Raw genomic sequence first — 18,981 nt, 5'->3', positions numbered from 1 at the left:
TGATTTCACAGATCTCATTTTGGTTAATGAAATACTCTGTCTCCTGAGCACTTTCCCATCTGTTCTTTAGAAGTCCCAACACTTTTTTTCACTTTGTTTTCCAGTGTCCGATAGAGTGGTTCCACTATGGGTGTGTTGGCTTGACAGAAGCCCCGAAGGGGAAGTGGTACTGTCCACAGTGCACCGCCGCCATGAAGAGGAGAGGCAGTCGGCACAAATAGAGCTGCTTCCCTGGAGGAAGGAAGAGCCTTAGCGCGGCTTTTATACAGGACTCAGAAAGTCCGACACGAGAAAGAAGGACGACTCATTTCCAGGCAACCACTTAGGATTTACATAGACAATCCTATGAGATCTTGAACTTGAATTTTATGAGTTGTATTTTAATAATGTAAGTAAATTATTTATGCACTCCTGGTGTGCTAAGAATATTATTCCAGTTAGCCTTGGATTATTTCTGTGGCCAACATATGCAGACATTTGTACTCCTCAACCATTTTCTCAAAGTAATGGGCATTCTATAATTTAAACTTCAAAGAATTCCAACGATGAAGATTTTAAGAAAGTATTTTATATTCAACAGGTATATTCTGCTGCATGTACTGTACTCCAGAGCTGTTATGTTACACTGTATATAAATGGTTGCAAAAAACAAACAAAAAAAAACAAAAAAGAACAAAAAAACAAAAAAAAGTCAGTCCTTCTAAAAAGGATTTACGATAATGGTTTTTAAGATGCCTTTATAATAAGCTTTGTTTCTTTGTGAAACTCATTCAGCAGGCTGAAGGGATTGGTTCATGTCATAAAGTGGGCTGGTGTCCTCTAGAGTACCTGGGTCCATAAACAGAAACTCCTGTAGGTGAAAGCTGATTCGTGCCATTAGTCTATATGTTCTGCATCCAGACCGAGTGCAGCTCAAGAGGGTGGGGGTGGGGCCTATGGGGGAAAGGGCGTTAAAGTGATACATTTTTATACCAAATGTGTTTATTTTTTTGTGCGAGTAATCCTTAAATTGGAATTGTATTAGGTGTTAAAATAAAGTTTTTAAAAAAATAACTTGTATTTATACTTTACACACTTAATTATGAAAATTTCTTAATTGCAATTTATTTCTAATTTTCATAATCTAAAAAAGATAGGTGGTTAGCATGCCGAATGCTATGTAATCTATGATTTCTATAATAATGGTTGGAAATTGTGTTATGAGAATAAGGGAAGGAAGGACATTTTTAATGTAAATTGGAAGTGTCAAATGTATTTTTCTAAGATATTTCTCTGGCTTTGCTTTGAATCTAAGGGATAAAAAAGAAACCTAATTACAGCAGATAAATGGAAATAATGACTGTAGATGTTTGGATTGCAATCAGTGTGGCCAGTATAACTAAAGAGACCTTAAACTTTAGCTCTGTGTTTAATTCGATGATACCGTGGTGTGGCAGTTAATTCAAGTCTCAGTCACCCTGGGCTTGGTGCAGCCAAAGTACTGCTTATTGTAGCTGTATCCAGAGCATTCCTAAGGTCTTCTTCTGTAGGTGCTGATGACTGATGGACTGAGGCTCCTTAAAATATGTTCTGTATGATGGGCACAAACAATTGTTGAAACTTCAAAGATACTACTTATTATATCGTACTTCCTTTTTATTGAAATGTATGAAGTCCATCACATTTGTGTTTTAATGAAGCCCACTTGTGAATCTTTTAGAACTTAATCAAAAGACAGTGTTAAATCTGTGTAGTGCTACCTAAAGGGTAGAGCTTTGATACATTTTAGGAGCTTTGTTCAGCTCTAAGATCCTGTGATGCGGAACTACCACAGGCTACTTTATAATTCTTGTTGGCTCCAAAGACAGGTTCATATGGTCCTTAGTATTTTATATCATCAAGGTGTTATGATTTCATGATAGTGTTTTCATGGAGATTTCATAGGCCTTGAGTAACGTATAGCAGTTGTGTTCTGTTAGCTCAGTCATATGCTATCTGGAGATTCTTAGATGAAAAGCATTTACATCCTGTAGTCACACAGTGTGGCTTTTCCAAACTCATTGACTCTGTGAGAACTGGCTAGAGAAAGTTCCTTGTCAAGTCAGGAGCATCCCTGAAGTCATCTGCTACAGCTCTCTCACTTCCCAAGTTCTGCCTACTGAGTCACTTAGAAAACACGTTAGCAAGCTTTGAGACCAAGCATTGATCCTCTTACCAACTGTATATAAAGAAATACACCAAAATTTTACATTAAATACTTAGAAATGAGTAGAACCTGTCACTAAATGGTGTAGCTGTGTATATGTGTAGTATATACATACATACATGGCCAAGCATGGAACTACCTCATTAAAGCATCACGGCCAGCAGTTAACATTCTGTGTTACATTTACACCAAGGACATTCAGAATCTTTGTTGTACAAAACTTGTGTAACAGTGGGTGGCACAAAAGGCCCAAGTGTGAGTTCACAGTTTATAGGTGGTGAAAAAAAATGAGGCCTTACTGCTGTAGTGTGTATTTACATGTTCATGGTGACACATTTGAAGCAATAAATGGCTTGATTCAATGCCTACATGAAGCTGAGTGTTCGATAACCTTACAATCATTCCTTTTTAAGGGTAGCCAAAGTTTTGGCTCATTTCTTCCTTAAAGCACACTTAATGTATTTTAGATTTTATTTATTTATTTATTTGGTTTTTCGACACAGGGTTTCTCTGTGTAGCTTTGCGCCTTTCCTGGAACTCACTTGGTAGACCAGGCTGGCCTCGAACTCACAGAGATCTGCCTGCCTCTGCCTCCCGAGTGCTGAGATTAAAGGCGTGCGCCACCACCGCCCGGCTGTATTTTAGATTTTTTAACAATGTTAGGTTTGTATAATGTTGGTCCTTTGCTCCTGGACTTTAGAAATCGTTTTCTTTGTTCAGTTAATTAACTTTAATCTTACACAAATATTGTCTGTTAAACTTGGGTTATAAGAGGCAAGCTCCTTGGATATGTGGATACTGCAGTTTTCTTTCTCACATTTAAAAAAAAAAAAACTTTCAGCAAACAGGCTTTAAGAGAAAAAAACTCAAACATATCTATATGAATTTATAAATGTTAAGCACTCAGATGCCCAGAATGACATGCATTAAGGAATGTGTATTCTGTTGAGAGAGATGATGGAAGCCATCATGCTGACAAATAATTGTAATATCTTGGCGATGCTACGGTGAATAGAAAAAACACGGTGGGAACGTTGGAAGGAAGGGAATTGATCACTGCAGTAGAGAGGGAGCCAAAGGATGCATCATTTGAACTGTATCCTAAAGACAAAGCGTATGCATTCTAGGAACACCAGTGATCTGCAATATGTAGACTTAAAGTAGATAGGTCCAATGTCCAGAAGAATCCAGAGGCTGAGCAACAGTTGGTTTAAGAAGGGCATTACTTAACCAAGGGATAGTTTGTAATAGAAGGGGGGGGGATATTTACCTATTGTTCCTTGACCATAATAATGATTAAAAATCATTGATAACAATCAAAAAGCATGGATATCTTTAAAGTAGCCTGCAGCTTGGAAATTGGTAACTGTTAAATTTAAGCTAGATATTTACACTTTTTGAAAATGGTTATGTGTGGGGGTGTACATACCACAGGGTGCACACAGAGCTCAGAGAACAGCTTTGTGGAGCTGGTTCTTGTAGCAAGTTTTCATGGCCTGCCGGCCCCCAAATCATGACAGGGAGACAGTAGTAGTAATGAGTGCTCCCTTTTATGTTTGTCCCACCAGCTCTTATAACTTAGTTTAGCCTGTTTCTCTTCATCTACATTTTGCCTTCAGGCTCTTTAACTTTCCTTTCATTCTGTATGCCGTTCATTTCTGCTTCCATGCGTCTGGCTGGTTAATGGCTGCCTGCCTGGCTGGCTCCAGGCGTCTCCTGTTCTTTTACCCTTGTTCCCGCCTCTCTCTGGTTACTAACCTAGAGTCCTCCTCCTACTTATTCTCTCCCCACCAGTCCCACCTATCCCTCTACTGCCTACTGGCTGTTCAGCTTTTTATTGGACCAATCAGGTGCCTTAGGCAGGCAAAGCAATGCATCTTTACATCATTAAACAAATGCAGCATAAACAAATGGAACACATCTTTGCCTAGTTAAAGTGATATTCCACAACAGGCTCTCTCCTTCCACTTTGATATGGGTTTTGGAGATCCGAACTCAGGCCACCAGGCTTGCAGGCAAGTGTCTTTACCTGCTCTTCCATCTGGCTAGCTCTGCCCCCAGTTGTTGAACTCCAATCAGAAATGCAAGTCAAGATTTGTAGGTTGCCCTATTTATAGAAGAATCTAAATTGTAGAATTACATTTTGATTTGGACCTAATAAAATATTTGTGATTTGATTCTGTTAGAGAAATGTTGATTTAAAGAGGAGTTGGCTTTAGGGTTCTGTTTTTAATTGAAGTTTGATAAGGAAGGACTATACTCTTTCCTACTTGTTTTAAGGTAGTAATAAGTAAGTCACATAATGCTTTGTGAGTTAATATTTTAACTATTTGTTACAAGCTTCAGCATGATTAGAATTCTTAATTTGGAAGAACTTAAATCATTTCCTTACTGTAATCTGCAGAGCCATAGAATTCAGCTTAGGGCTAATCCAGTCTTCCTTTTTACTTTCTCCAGTCCTAACAAAGGAAACTAGAGGAGAACATTATGATTCATTTTTGTTTTTCTGTTGCTGAAAAACAACCTGAATATTTGCTGGGACATAGAACTGGTGTGAGGAGCAAGGATGGGGGTGCACATAGCTGTTGATATGTTCTCATTCCCATGTCTACTTGCCATTTTTTGAAGGAAGAATCATTCTGCTTAGGAAGCTGTGTGGCTGCTAGCTTTAAAGATGAGCTCATTTAAAGCACTCACAGACAGCTCTTAGTACAGAAAGACAAAACAAAACACAACAACCCTAGTGGCCATGACTTCATTCTTGGCATTGTTAGATATGCACAGCAGAGGCAGTCTCAACACTGGGACATTATTAAAATAGGGACAATTGTAGTAGGTGTCCAATGACAGGAAGTGGCTATACTTGTTAAATGCAGTGTAATAGTTCAGCCGGGAATGAATGCTTCTATGTAACCCTGAGTGGAAACATGAGACATCTGCTAAAAGCTGGTAGTAGGCTGTAGTGTGTCTTCTTCAGTATGTCACATCAGAATTTACCAAATTCTGTTCCTGTATACATGTTCCTGTCCTTGAAGCGTTTGTATATTGCTCTGGAATGAACCAATTCTCTGTTGAGTTTAAGGGACTGATTATAAAGACAACTTGTTATGGTCCTCCCAGTTTGCACAGAGTGCTTTTCTTTTACTGGTGTTTGTCATTTGCAGATGTTTTAAAGAGAAGTCCAGTTTTCTATTGAAAAATTACTAAGTGTATGTATTGATCTTCTGCTTTGGATTAGAAATGGAAGGGATCTTTATGTCACGGTCACGTGGTGGAAGAGCCACATTCTGTCCATGAATGCTACCTACCTTTTTATCCACTCGGATTTCCCAAATGAAGGCCAGCATTCATGAGCCACTGGACGACCTATTCCACCTCTCTATGCCGTGCATACACTTCAGCTTGTGACAAGTTGAGTTCTGTAAAAGTCTCAAAATATCCTTTATTTTTAGAAAATGGAAGTAGATGCCAGGATCACACAAGAGAAAAAGAAAGATGGGAAGGGAAGAAGAGAAGGAAAGCCAAAGAGGGAAAGATGGAAGAAGAAGCAAAACCGTGTAGCTGTTTTGTAACATTGTAATGTTTAGTTTCTAAGGAGTCCTATATTGCAGATCTATAGAAGAGACAAATGAGATTTCTATTGGGAATGTAATTTGATATTTTTACATAACAAAAACTAAATATAGTAATAGTTTCTATATTATTAAACTGTTAAGGACAAATTCTGGCTTCTTGTCAGTGTGTAAATGGCTGTCCTAAAGAAAGTTAAACAGGTAGTATCATTCATTGACTAAATGTTGTCCATCCTGTGTGCCCAGTGAGTGTTCCCCTTTTATCTGTTTATTTGTCCATCCAGCCCCATCCATAGACATATGTGTATATAATATCTGCATGGTTTGGGGTTTGGTTGGTTGGTTGGTTTGGTATTTTGAGACAGGGTCTCTCTCTGTTGTTCAGGCTGGTACTCACTACGTAGCACCAGCTGGCCTAGGATTTGTGCTGATTTTCCTGAGTCAGACTCCTGAGTGCTTGGATTCCAGACAAGTACCGCCACACTCAGTTTATATATAGTTTAAAGGATGCAAATGTGAAAGGCATTTAAGATGCTTAAAAGAAGCTCTATATCCATAATATAAGCTTATGCAGCCACACATAGGAATCACACAAGTGTCCCTCCAGTTAACTGTGAAATTTTCCATGCTCAGCACTTTCTGGCATTTTTTTTCTGCCAATGATTGCTTTGGGGCAGTCTTCATTAGAGAAGAGAGTTAACAACTGTGAGCTTCTGTACTAAAAGTCGATGCCCAAAGTATCCCAATGCCAGTTGTGACAACCAAAAATGTTTCTAGAAAATACTAAATGTCCCTCAGGGAAGAAACTGCCCCCCTGAACCAAATATCATGAAATAACTAGGAAAACAGTGGGAATAGTGATAGAGTATTTTAATCAGTAATGTGTAGGTTTCCACAGTGCAGATTTTTTAGAGCAATCACTTGCAAGTAGACAGTTTGATACAGCAGAATCATAGAGATAGGCAAAATAGCTTTCAACATGACGCAACTTACATACTGTACAGGTGCATTATTAGCACAATATGAAATAAAATACAGCACATAGTGATACAAATAAATCTGGTGCCAGTGCAAGTTAATTCAAGATGCCATAAAGAGACAGTTGTGGGAAGTGACTGATTGAAAATTATGAACTAAGCACTTGATTCATTTTTAAAAGGTGGCACCAAGTGTTCACTTAAGGAATCCCCAAAGCGAAGTGTGGTTTGCAAGCACTGCTCTAAGGGGAAATCTAAAATCAGTAGCATTTGCCTCAAAGGCCTTCATCTATCAGGACAGATTTTTCATCTTGCATGGTACAGATTGCAAGATGTGCCTATTTAAATGAACAAAAAAATGTTAGAGTGTGACCATGAAGAAGTTGAGCCGCATTTACTTCCATGTATAAATTGGGTGTACACTGGGTGAGTGGGCAGTGATGCAGTGTGTCTTCTTACCATATAATGTGATTCTCAGGTCTTTGACACATTGAAATTCTCTTACATTGAAATCTGTGTATTGAACAAAAGTGGCTCCACATGTTGATTTGGAGAGAAGCAAGATGAAATGAAAGGAAATTAAGCATGTTCTAATGTTGACTACATTAACATCCAAACACAAACAGAAAGGGCTGTGTTTCAGTGTCACATGCCTTAGGATTTCTTTGACTTATGCCCCTGCTCATCCAGAACCACATATGAAAAACTGCACAGTTTTCTCTGTCTTCATGAGCAAGAGATGAAAGCCCTTCTGTTTAAATGAAAGGATGCATGATGCTAAATCTGAAATAGAATCATAATCTCTGCATGCAAAAAGCTTTGTTTAGAATACCTAATGAGGTACATTTGTATTTATTAGTGGAGTGTAGCATCTGCCTCCTAAGGAACAAAGGGTGTTGGAAGAATATATATCACATTAAATTTTCTATTCCATTTGGTATACATTTTGCACCACAAAGAAGAACCCATGACCTTGACTGGTGTTATTTTTATTCCACTTGAAATAGAAAGGAGATTTTGGTTGATGTGTTTACAATGAAAATTGGTTAAAAAAAAATAGCTCTGTTGTCAGGTTCATCATATCCCTCCATTAAGAAACTTCTTGGATACCCAAGGTTTGCCTATGAAGACCATATCAATTTAAATTTGGAAATTACTAAAACCATCTTTCATCTGTAGCTGATACTTTCCCAGCTTTATTTTTAGTGGTTCCCCAGTAGAATATCAAGTCCATGGTTTGCCTTTGGCAGCAATTGAAATGATCGAGACTTCAGAGCCAGTTGAGAAATGGTCCCCATTCTGAAGCTTTCCTTTCCACTTCCTGAAAGATAGGAACTCCATATTTTTTTCTCCATGACGGATAATGCATGGCTTGTCTGCACTTCAGCTGTGCATGTCAGGTCATTTCTTTTTCTTCCCGGGCTTATTGATAAGGCCCATTTCCCACAAGGTGAGTCAATGTCAGCAGCCCTGACCAACACAGTAACATTTGCTAATCTGAAACTGGCCTCCTAAGAGATAATCAATTCTTTCCTGTTCCTCCTGTGTTAGTGAGATTCAGAGGAGCCCAGTGGATATCTAAGAGTGTATGAAGTCATCAAATGTCTTAGTGGAAACTGAGAAATGATAGAAAGTTGTATGAGTGAGATGTAAGCTTTAATGCATTAGCCCATTGAGATCTTAAAACTGTGAAGTCATCCTTCTTGGACCAATCACTGTGTCGGTCATACCCTAGTCATTTATAGTATTTGTCACATGTCTTCTGTTTTCCATAGTGTCTAGGATGCTTTTTGAACAGATTTAATATATGACTCATAATTTAAAATTAACAACTTATGTTTAGAGTTTATTGGGAAAATTCCAGAATGAACATTGCCAAGAGATAATAGGAGCTAAGAAGGCAGTCTCATTTTCAAGGGACGAATCACTGCTGATAGCATTTCCAAGAGTTGACTTGCAACGTCACCATGAATATCTGCAACCAGATTTTACACTATCAGGAGCAAGGTCCTTCTTGTAGAGAAAAGCTATCCCCTGAAGGAAGCCAGCAGGGCCCAGAAGACTGCAACAGAGAGGATGTTCATGTTGAAATATGTCACAAGAAGCAAAACTTTTGGATCATCATGCAACCTTTGAGGCCATCTATTGATCATGATGCCCCTAGTTTATGATGAAGTTGAGATCAGATGTAGATATAAATATAGATAGATAGATAGATATCTTTCTAAAGTTCTCGATCCAATACAAGAATCTTCTTACACATATTTTTATCTCTAGTTTTAAAAATTAATACCATACAGTACATTTTTCATAATTCCAGCACTTGGAGAGCTGAAATGGGAGATTTACTAGCCTGAATTATATAGCAAGTTCCTGGTCTTCATGGGCTACATAGTAAGACCCTGTCTCAATAAAACAAAACAAAACAAAAACCAAGGATTGGGTATAGCTCAGTGGTAGAGTGCTTACCTAGCGTGTGCAAGGCTATGCATTTTATTCCCAACACCATAAAACAAGCAAAAAGCCTTCAGCAATGATTAGAGTCAAACCCAAGTACCTCCAGTCCATACCCCAAACCAACAGTAGCTAGATGTGCAATGAAAGATCTTGTTTTATGTGTTGGAAAGATCACTGAAAGTTTTGTTTTATGGTAGATTGTTCTATTTTGTACAACTTTTGAATTAGAATATGTTTGCCACTCTATTGTCTCAGTGCTGCTAAATGCCTACTTTTAAAGACTGTAGGAAAGGTACTTTATGAACTAGATGCACAAAAGCATCCAATTAAAAACAATGCCAGAAACCCCAGTTCACAATTGTACTGCAGACATATCCTCCTACTCAAATCAGTGAGCCAATATATTCTCTGCCTTTATTTCCTGTTCAGACGCCAATATAACTCTGCTTAGCCTTCCATTCAAATATATCTACTCTATAAGGAGGTCAAAGAACTCAAAGGCAAAAACAAAAAATCTCAGTTGAAAAAACTTGGCTACATTTAGACATTTGTCAGAAGAAGGCATCAAAACAAAACACTTGCTAATATGGGGGAGAATGACCAGCTTTTCTAGTAACAGGGAAATACAAAGCAAAGCTATAGCAAGAAGTTACTTCACCCCATTAGAATGGCTTTTACAGAAGGCAAAACTTACCAGTACAGCAAGAAGGTGGAGTGTTGGTGGGAATGTCATTACTACAGCTAGGGGCAAAGGTTTGCAGGTTCACCAAAAATTTAAAAATAGAAATACTAAATAGTCACTCCATGCCATTGATGTGTATAAAAGCAAAAGGTACAAGATAGTATGTTTAAAGGGCACCCATACTCTTGTTTACTGCATTATTTACAACAGCCAAGGTTGAACTGATGTGTGAAGACAGTGAGGTATGAATACAGGTGGGGCCCACAGAGGCTCCCCAGTAAGGCCTTACTCAAGGTCAGAAAGTCAGAAAGCAGGGCTGCATAATGGGATGATTTGGCCACTGGTGTGGTTATCAGGTGTTTCAAAGGGTCTACACTTGGCTGTACATTGTGCTTTGACCTTGAAAGGGGAGGTCTTTTGCTTTGCCCCTTGGCATTGTATAAAAAGCCCTTTGGAATAAATCTCAGGGTGACTGGGTATTGACCCAGGGTCCTCCCAAAGCTATCCTGTGTCTCTGTCTTTCTCTCTGCCTATGTCTATATTTCTATCGAATACTTCCTAACTCCTCTCTCTCCTCCATGCAAGAACCCTTCAACAGGTTAGAGCTGGTCTCCCACAGATACACCATTCCGATACAAAAAAAGAATGAGATCCTGTTATTTCTGACAACATGGACAGAACTGGAGATCTCTAAGTGGAAAAGAGCAAGTATAAAAATTGATGACTATATGCTCCCATTTGTGTGGAATGTAAAAACAGAGAGTAGAATGTTAGCCGCCAGATGCTGATGCGGGTTGGGGAGAGGATGGATGGAAAGGCTAATCACTGGGCACTAAGTTATAATTAGAAGCAGGGATTTCTAATGTGCTATTGCACAATAAGGTGACTACAGATGCTGTGTACATGTTTACAAAAGCTACAAAGAAGAATTCTTAATATTTTACCCTAAAGAAATGATAAACATTGAGTCACTAGATATATTTAACCTGACTTATAAATGACATGCTATATGCAAGTATAGAAACATTACACAATACTGCATTAACATGTCCAGTGTGTCCATCTTTATCTAGCCATTAAAATTTTTAAATTCAAATATGTCTAATCTCAGACATGACTAGAGCCCACAAGTTCATCCTCTTAAGCCAACATCTGTTCCCCACCTGCATTTCAAGGAAGATGGGAAGAGAACAATCAGTGCCAGAATTTGTGTCTGGTTCTTTACGGTCCCTGGGGCTCACTATTTAAATGATCTGCTCACTGGTTTGATACTCTAGGAGGACTGAGCCTGGAGGTCCAACACCTAGGAGACGAGTACCACCACTCCTCCACCTGCCTGCTGTTGAGCATGCTCAGGTGCTTGTCCCTGTGTAGTCTCATCTGGGCCAATGACGCTTCAAAAGGGCTACTCTTAGCTCACAAATGATGGTGTTAGCCTCCACTATTCCAAACACCTGCTTCAGAATAGCTGGTAAGAGGTAGTGAGCCTGATGATTTATGTCCACCATGGGTCTCCTCTAATGCTGGATATGGTCCCAGGGGATTCATTCCATTTGATCCTGTACTTTCTTTGCTGTTCTTGCTCTGGCTAATGCCTTCTTTTTTCCAGTATTACTTGCTGGTTGTCTTTTTCTTCTCCCCTGGACTCTGTGGTCAAGATAGGGAACTGAGTTCTTCAATTTACCAGAATAATTTCTAGATTCCTTTTGGCCAAAGCAAAGCAACAACATTGTCTAAAAACTTTCTGTTCTGTTGGCTTTCCTTTCTCCCAACCCAAAGACTATTCTATTTAGCATCCAATTTACTCTTCGGTATTCTGACTCAGCAACTTAAGGATTTAAAAAAAAAAAAAAGTCCTTCCTTGCTCAAACCCTTATTTTTTTTTTTTATAATTCGAGCCTTAATATTAACAAATATCTATATGGCTCATATCACCCAGTAAATAGCTTTGCCACACTCTGGGCCTCATTAGCATAGAAACCATTCCAATTTAGAGGTCTAGTGATTTCTATTAGTCTTCAAATCATACTACATCCACCAAAAACATACAGTATGCAACAGAAATGCTCTCTTGACATCTAAATGTGGAAACCAGGTTAATTTTCTCCCATCCCTTCATTTGTCATGGTATTGAAGACTTTGAATTTATATATCAAATAGTATTAAAATATAATACATAATACATAAAAGGACTTGAAATGAGTGCATGCCTATTCTATAATGACATAATTAATTTGTTTTTAAGGAACTAATATTGCTTGTTTTCTTGACACAGTCTCATGTATCTTAAACTGGCTCATAAATAAAGTTTCTTGCTAGCAAGAGACGGCCATTTTTCTGAATCTGTTGTAGCAGTGAACCTCTGGGGGGCGCGCTTTCTCACAAAATATTAGGGCCTAATGGTGAGTCCTATGGAATGGGCTTACTCTAGGGGTGTGGCCTCACCGGAGAACGTCTGCTTATAAAAAGCTCGGTTAGACCTATCTAGGTTTAATGTCTTTGAAGAATGTCTGCAGTGAGCCTAAGTCAGTCCTTCCCAGAGCTGGAAAAGCAAGGGCCTGCAAGTTCTCCTTTGATGGTCCCACAGCCTGCCGAGCCAAGAGTGATGGGATTTGCCGACCTTCCCTATTAACAACGCCCATGAGAGAGTCGGAATGGAGTTAAATTAAGCCCGATCCGTACTCCTTTCTCCTGGGCAGAAGTTAGAACACTACCTGCTCCAGTCAGCTCATTGGAAGAGCCGGTCACCATGCTATTTGCCTTGGAAAGACCTCAAAAAGGGAGTAGTAACCGCGGTAGCACTCGGTGCTGGAGTGGAGAGGGGACTGTCCGTTATTCGAATGTTTCCTGTTCTGTGGTCCAGACTGTCCTAATGACTTTCTTGTCCTCTTAAGCGTAACCACAAATCCCTGGAGTGACGAACTTCCCCGTTTACTCAGAGTCTGCCTTCATCCCCTCCTCGACCTTTGGCATCTATTGACGAGGAGCCATTTGTTATTATAGTGCTGTGTTAGGAAAAAGGCCGTGACACAGATGATCGGGCAGCACGCATGTTTCTAATTCCACCGGTCTGGATAGGCAATCACGTTGCAGGGGCGACCCTAACTGCTCTTTCCAAGCCCAGTAGCCTATTACCCTTTGCGGAGGCAGAGCTGACAGCTCGGCTCCGACTGGTCCCAAGGCCGGGCGAGCCCTGGGCTTAGCTCCGCCCCGCTCGGCCTGGGTGGCAGCGACGGTCCAGGTCCCCCCCACCCCAGGCTCTCGGCCCTGTGTGCAGCTGGCGCGCGCGTGTCTCCGCGTGTCTGCTCGTGTGTGCACCCTTGCGTGTGAGTGAAATGAGGTGGAGTCCTACGCCTGGGTGTTTCCTTCCAAGTGATCCTGATCAGCAATCCGTTAGGGGATCATGGGGGGAAAAAATCTGGCTAAAAGGATGAAAACTGAGTAAGTACACAGAACTTTGAACTTGAAACAGAATGAGACCAAACGCAAGCAAAACCCCGACAGTAACCACACACATTCAAACTGCTATTCCCTTCTTGTGTTAAAAACCGTGAATGCTAGCAGCAAAGGGGCATTTTAAAAACTGAACGAAAGGAGGCAGTTCAGGAACATGAAAGGCTGAGGGTAGGGCGGCTTTAAAACAGGAGGGAAAATGAGAAACTGCTAGGGCAACCTGGCCCGCGCCCAGCTGTGCAACAGGCACTTCGCGTTTAATCTTCTGCGTCTTCGGGGCTGTTTGCAGACTCCAGATCCGCTGTACTGTGCTTTCTCTTTGCCCCAAAGCCGAGACAAGCTGAACTCTTGAGTTCATGAATGTTGTGGAAATAAGACACTACCGGAAGGAACTCTTGGCAGCTGGGGATGCATTCGGATGATTTCTTACGACTCTCATGATTTTGACATCTTAAAAAAAAATAAGCAGGTCGGTCGATTTTTACTGTCCTTCACAAAGGGCTCTTGTTAACCACCTCGGACCGCTGGGACCTGTGAATCTTTGGCATGAACCTTCGGAAAGTTCTCAAGTGGAGATGGGGCGAACTTGATTGGAGTTGTGCAAAAAGAAGACAGATGTGTACTTTTTTCATGCTGACAACGTGGCCAGGGGCCAAGTGAAGCTGAACTGGTCATGGTCTGTCGACCTGTGTTCCTTTGTCGCCGGCGATTTTGCCCCAGACCTTTCCTGGTGGGTTTGGTGGTGGCAATCTGTCTCTTTTACCAGACCCTGACACTCCGAGGGACGAAGAAGCTTGCAGCTGAGGTTCCTGGAACTGTCCCACACACAACCTCTCATTCTCAGGCTAGCAGATGCCAGAAAGGATACCCGCAGAACAAACGGTGCTTCCTTCTCTCCGCGAATGCCCAGGAGATCGGGAAGGTAAGTCTGTGCTTAGCCTGAGCGGTCGGCCTGTCTCTCTCCTTTCCACAAAACTAAAATTAACTTCCATGAGGTCCGAAGGGAGCCAGAGTATAAACAGCCAAAAGTGACCTGCTGACTGGGAGATGTATTACATAAGCTTCAAAACTTCCTAAACTTACTTAAAGGGTTCTGCCCTTTATCTTTGAGACACAATGCTCATTTCAGTGACATGAAATGGTTTCTAAAATGTAAGAAATCTAAGAAATCTGAGGATTTATACTTCGGAAACCAAAGTCACAGCTTTTAAAAAAATCTAAAAAAAAAAAACAAAAAAAAACCCTGGGTCTCTTTCCTTAACAGAGAGCATGAGTGCTAAGACGCTCCTGGAATTCCATATCACGATCTGCTAAATTGGTTCTGAATTTGGTGAATATGTTTCTAAACCAATGTATTCATTTCTGAAGCATTTAAAACAATAGCACTATAGTTTTCTTAAGGCTAGTTGACATACTGTTTAATTGCTCATAGAATTAGGGGAACACCAGTTCCGGCGGTACCCACACCTAGAATCTGAGCACTCAGGAGGCAGAGGCAGGAAGCAAACGCCAGCCTGGTTTGCTCTACATGAAGAGTTCTGGGCCTATCACTGTGTAATAGTGGGACTTCTTTTTTAAAGTGTGCATTTATGCTTTGTCAAGTGGCTGGCTCATGCTTATAATCCTAGCACTAGAAAGACAGAGGCGGGGGCATGGGGTTCAAGGCCAGCCTAGGCTAGATACAATGTAAGCCAAGTGCAGCCTAAGCTATGTTAGACACTGTCTAGGAGAGGGGAAAAAAAGCAAAACAAAGAGCTGGAGAAAAAAAAAGATCATTCTGTATTCACAATGGGCAAGTTAGTCTCACTATTTTTATTTATAAAGTATAGGAAACAACACAAATCCAGAAAAAAAAAAAAAAACTTGTTTTAATATTACCCTCTGTTCATACCTAGCTTCAAATGCAGAAAACGTTTAAAAAAACTGGTTATTTAAAAAGTTGATGGGAAAGCCACTGAATTTAGAGACATTTGAAATAGTATATTGCAAGATACCTTTGGGATCTGGAGGTGGTACCTTCTATCTAGGCAGACTTAGCGGGAGTTTCTGAGCCTGCTTATTGGCTGAAGCAGAATTTTATGTTGGACGGCAGCATACCCACCTCCAGGACCACCACGATGTTGTTTTATAAGCTCTTTTGTTTATTTCATTCCAGACTCATAACCCAGGTAGGTAGGTAGTAGGTTGGGTCACTCAACTTAAAAACAAGTTGACTGTCAGTGAAGGATGCTCAAGTGATCCACATGACTAACAGAATGCCCTGCCACATCCCACAGAAATCAACCCACTTGGTTCCTACCACAATAGACACTGTAAGTAAAAGCAAACTCAGCGCTGGTGTAACCATTTCTGAAGCCACAACTTGAAGAATGCTCACCAAATCATGGTAGATTATGATGATGAGCGTTTGAGGACCGTCACATGGGTGTGTTTTGTCAGCAGAAATGCGACTGTATTGACTCATGAACACAGGAAATAATAGCAGATGACAGAGCAGCCTCATCTTTACAGGAAGCTTTAGTTTAAAGTATGACTCAATCTTAGATGCTGTGAAATAATGGGAGAATGTACTGTTTGATTAGTTTATGTAACTTTTTCTTTGCTTTTTTATTTTCTGGAACACATAAAATTTATTACAGATGTACCTGAATTTTAAAGCTAATGTTTGGTAAGTTTAAAACTACTTTTTGTCAGTTTGTAATTGTAATGCTCTTTAAAAATAGGTGAGGTAAATATTTAAACATCAATATTCTCTAGGAAACGTAGGTGGAAATGATTCATTAATTAACTTGTAGCCTCCTTTGCTTCCTTACTAGGCACTTCCCGATTCCAGCTTTGTCTGTAACTTAAGCATATGCTAACTGTTATTTGTAGACTGTCACAGAAAATTCCATTTCAGCTTTAGAACTCCTGCTCCTTGGAAAACATCTGAAACTTATTGGCTGCTGGTGTAAAAAATAAACCAAAAACATTCACTCTAGAATTTTCTTCAACCAGAAGAATGCCAAACACATGATGATTTTGGCTCCCAAATGATTCGCAGTCTTAAATATTTAAAACATAAGCAACAGTCTATGGAGAATCATAGTTCAGTGAATGTGAAAACTGTGTTTCCAAACACTTGCTCTGTACCTCTGATTTTAATGCTTGCAACCCACTGATAGCAAGGAAGGTGGAAAAAGGATGACATAAAACCATTAGTCAAAACCATTGAGAGGTAAATCTTGTTTGTCATTGTAACACGTCTTCCAAATAGGAGTCAAGTAATAACCATCTGCAATGACCCAATATTCCTTCCGGTCTCTAACGTGGAGAGAGAAATCAGTTATGAAGGCTATACAGATCCTTCCAAAAATAACGACTTGTAAAAGTCACTAATGAAATGACCAGTGCGGCACTGTAGAGGTGGGTGTGCCAAGACCTGGAAGCAGCTTTTAGAAATGATATCCTAGAGGAGTAGAGTTTTCCACCTGTACATTTTGAAATTTGTGGTTACTTTTTTTGACAGGTCAAAAGATTCCACTTAGCTGAAGCCCTCATTTCTACTTTAGTTGAATCCACCCATCTTTACTTTAAATACTTTTCAAAGATGCTTAAACCCCCGGATTTGACTATAGAGAAAAAAAGGTGTGTTTGGATATATATATATATATATATATATATATATATATATATATATATAATCTCTAAACACCAGAAATTTTATGCAAATTATTGCATGCATGTCTCTTTTCAATTCTCTATGGCCAAATAATTTATTTGATCAGATATTCAGAATTAAAAACATGTTAGGACTACTGAAAGTGCTTAATGACCTGTATGCTTCAATGTTTAATTAACTTCTCATTCTGTGTGTACTAATTGGGCCTGGATAAATAAACTTGGAAGATGTTAAAATAAACAAATAAATAAATAACTTGGTGTGTAAACAGGAAAAAGCAGAAGATTTCTGTAATCACAGTTGTCGTTCATTGGTGAATATGCAGCAAGTATTTCTTGGTGGTTTTGGATGCAATTCCTTCTTAGAAGAGAACTTCTGTGCTTTATCTATCTAGTAACAGAGGACCCTGTAGTTCCTGTAGCTGGAAATATTTGAAGACAGTAACTTTGCTTTCCACACACTTCCCCATCAGGACCCAATTCAACATTAAAGGGGTTCCCAGTGCCAGTGAGATCACAGTATTCAATCTGCCAATTTTCCATAAGGAAGAACTCTCCCTCTTTCTGGCCAAATTTTAATTCCTTTTTCCATTTGTACATGTGCCTTGTTAAGCACATGTACTATTATTTCTTCTGGATTTTTCTCTCAACATTGGTTGTTCAAATATTTACTAATCTGCCGTGTCTTAAAACCATTCCAACTTAATATATGAACATAGTTATGTTGTCTTCACTGAAGTAGGTTGCTCTGTAGATTTATCCATTTTCATGATGCTGACGCCTAGCATTGCATAACACAGCAAAGATATTAAATTATAAACAGACACAGTGGGCGAGATCTCCTCAGTCCATGCTCCTTTATTGGAACCATGGCTATTGGAGGACTGTGTTTAGACTCGGGAGAGCCATGTGTTTCTGATTATGTCCCGTTGAGGCTACACAATGAGAACTACTATTCCTTGGACTGTTGCTGGGCTGTTTGCATTCCAAGGCTTCCTCATTCTCCCTTCAGTTTCAAGGACTGGTCTGTGCAACTTTTACTACCCTAGGATCCAACATAGCCCAACGTAAATATAAACACAAGTCCCTACTAAACATATTCTACTCTTGTATTTGTATTTGTAAAAATAAGCAACACACTTAACATTTGAAAATTTCTTTAAAATGACTTGTTCAGTCCAAGTTTTGTAGCATCGGGAAGTTAGACCAACTCTTAGGTGCTGACAATTTATTGGAAAACCCTCTCAAGGGATACCAGAGCAGAGACACAATAAAAGAGAAAGAAGGATAGATTGAAAATCCAGTGAGTGTACTTTCTGGGGTCACATCCAGAGAGGCTGTCTTCAGCTACTGAAACTCAGGCATTAGAGGCCAGAGGAGACTCTGATGTCCTCTTCTCCTGTCTTTCATTGGATGGTGTCCATCCAGTGATTCTGGATTCTCAGGGCAGCCATTAGAGGTGGCCAGGGCCTCTGATACATATATCATTTTGCCAGTACAAATTGTCTGGAATGGCCCCTCCTTTTACATATGTAATATGAGTAAAAGTTACAGTTAATGGCAGTGAGAATGGTGTGTGTGTGTGTAGAGAGAGAGACAGAGAGACAGAGACAGAGAGACAGAGAGGTGAGGGTTCAGTAAAAGGTCCTCAGTCATACAGCCACAGTAATGGCACAAGAAACACCAGCCACCAGCAATCTAGTGACAATTGTTGGAGTTGTGGTAATAATTTCACTTTCTAACAACCCACCAAAAATATCTCCATGCATCTGCATCTTGGAAAATGACTTTGCTTCCTTTAATGAAAAAATATTCATAATGGCCTCATAGAGAATCCTCCTCTTCAATTGAAAAAAAAAAAATACTTGGTTTTCTCTTTTTCTTTCTTTCCTCCATCCCTTTTAATCATTTATCCATTCATTTGCATTTAGTGTATAATATTTATTGATACTCTTAGGAAATGAGGTGACATGGGAATAGAGGCCATTGTGAGAC

The 18,981-nt window shown here is 39.7% G+C and overlaps 2 protein-coding genes across 3 annotated transcripts in view; both read left to right on the top strand.

Moving 5' to 3' along the window:
• Window positions 1–2,555, top strand: part of Ing3 (inhibitor of growth family member 3) — a 29,037-nt gene extending 26,482 nt beyond the window's left edge. Inside the window, exon 12 of one of the 2 annotated variants that reach the window (XM_036182639.1) lies at window positions 105–2,555. In XM_036182639.1, coding sequence (XP_036038532.1) covers window positions 105–221 — 117 coding nt within the window. In that variant the 3' untranslated portion in view covers window positions 222–2,555. The remainder of the gene's footprint in view (window positions 1–104) is intronic. The other variant, XM_036182638.1, reaches the window with a different exon arrangement.
• Window positions 2,556–13,183: 10,628 nt separating this feature from the next.
• Window positions 13,184–18,981, top strand: part of Cped1 (cadherin like and PC-esterase domain containing 1) — a 271,465-nt gene continuing 265,667 nt past the window's right edge. The window contains exon 1 of the mRNA XM_036181508.1: window positions 13,184–14,248. Within this exon, the coding sequence (XP_036037401.1) occupies window positions 14,000–14,248 (249 nt within the window). The 5' untranslated portion in view covers window positions 13,184–13,999. The remainder of the gene's footprint in view (window positions 14,249–18,981) is intronic.

Source organism: Onychomys torridus, chromosome 3 (assembly GCF_903995425.1).
Source record: "Onychomys torridus chromosome 3, mOncTor1.1, whole genome shotgun sequence".
In the NCBI taxonomy this organism is placed as follows: domain Eukaryota; kingdom Metazoa; phylum Chordata; class Mammalia; order Rodentia; family Cricetidae; genus Onychomys; species Onychomys torridus.
Note: the sequence above shows the minus strand (reverse complement) of the source record. Positions and strands in the feature narration are given on the sequence as shown.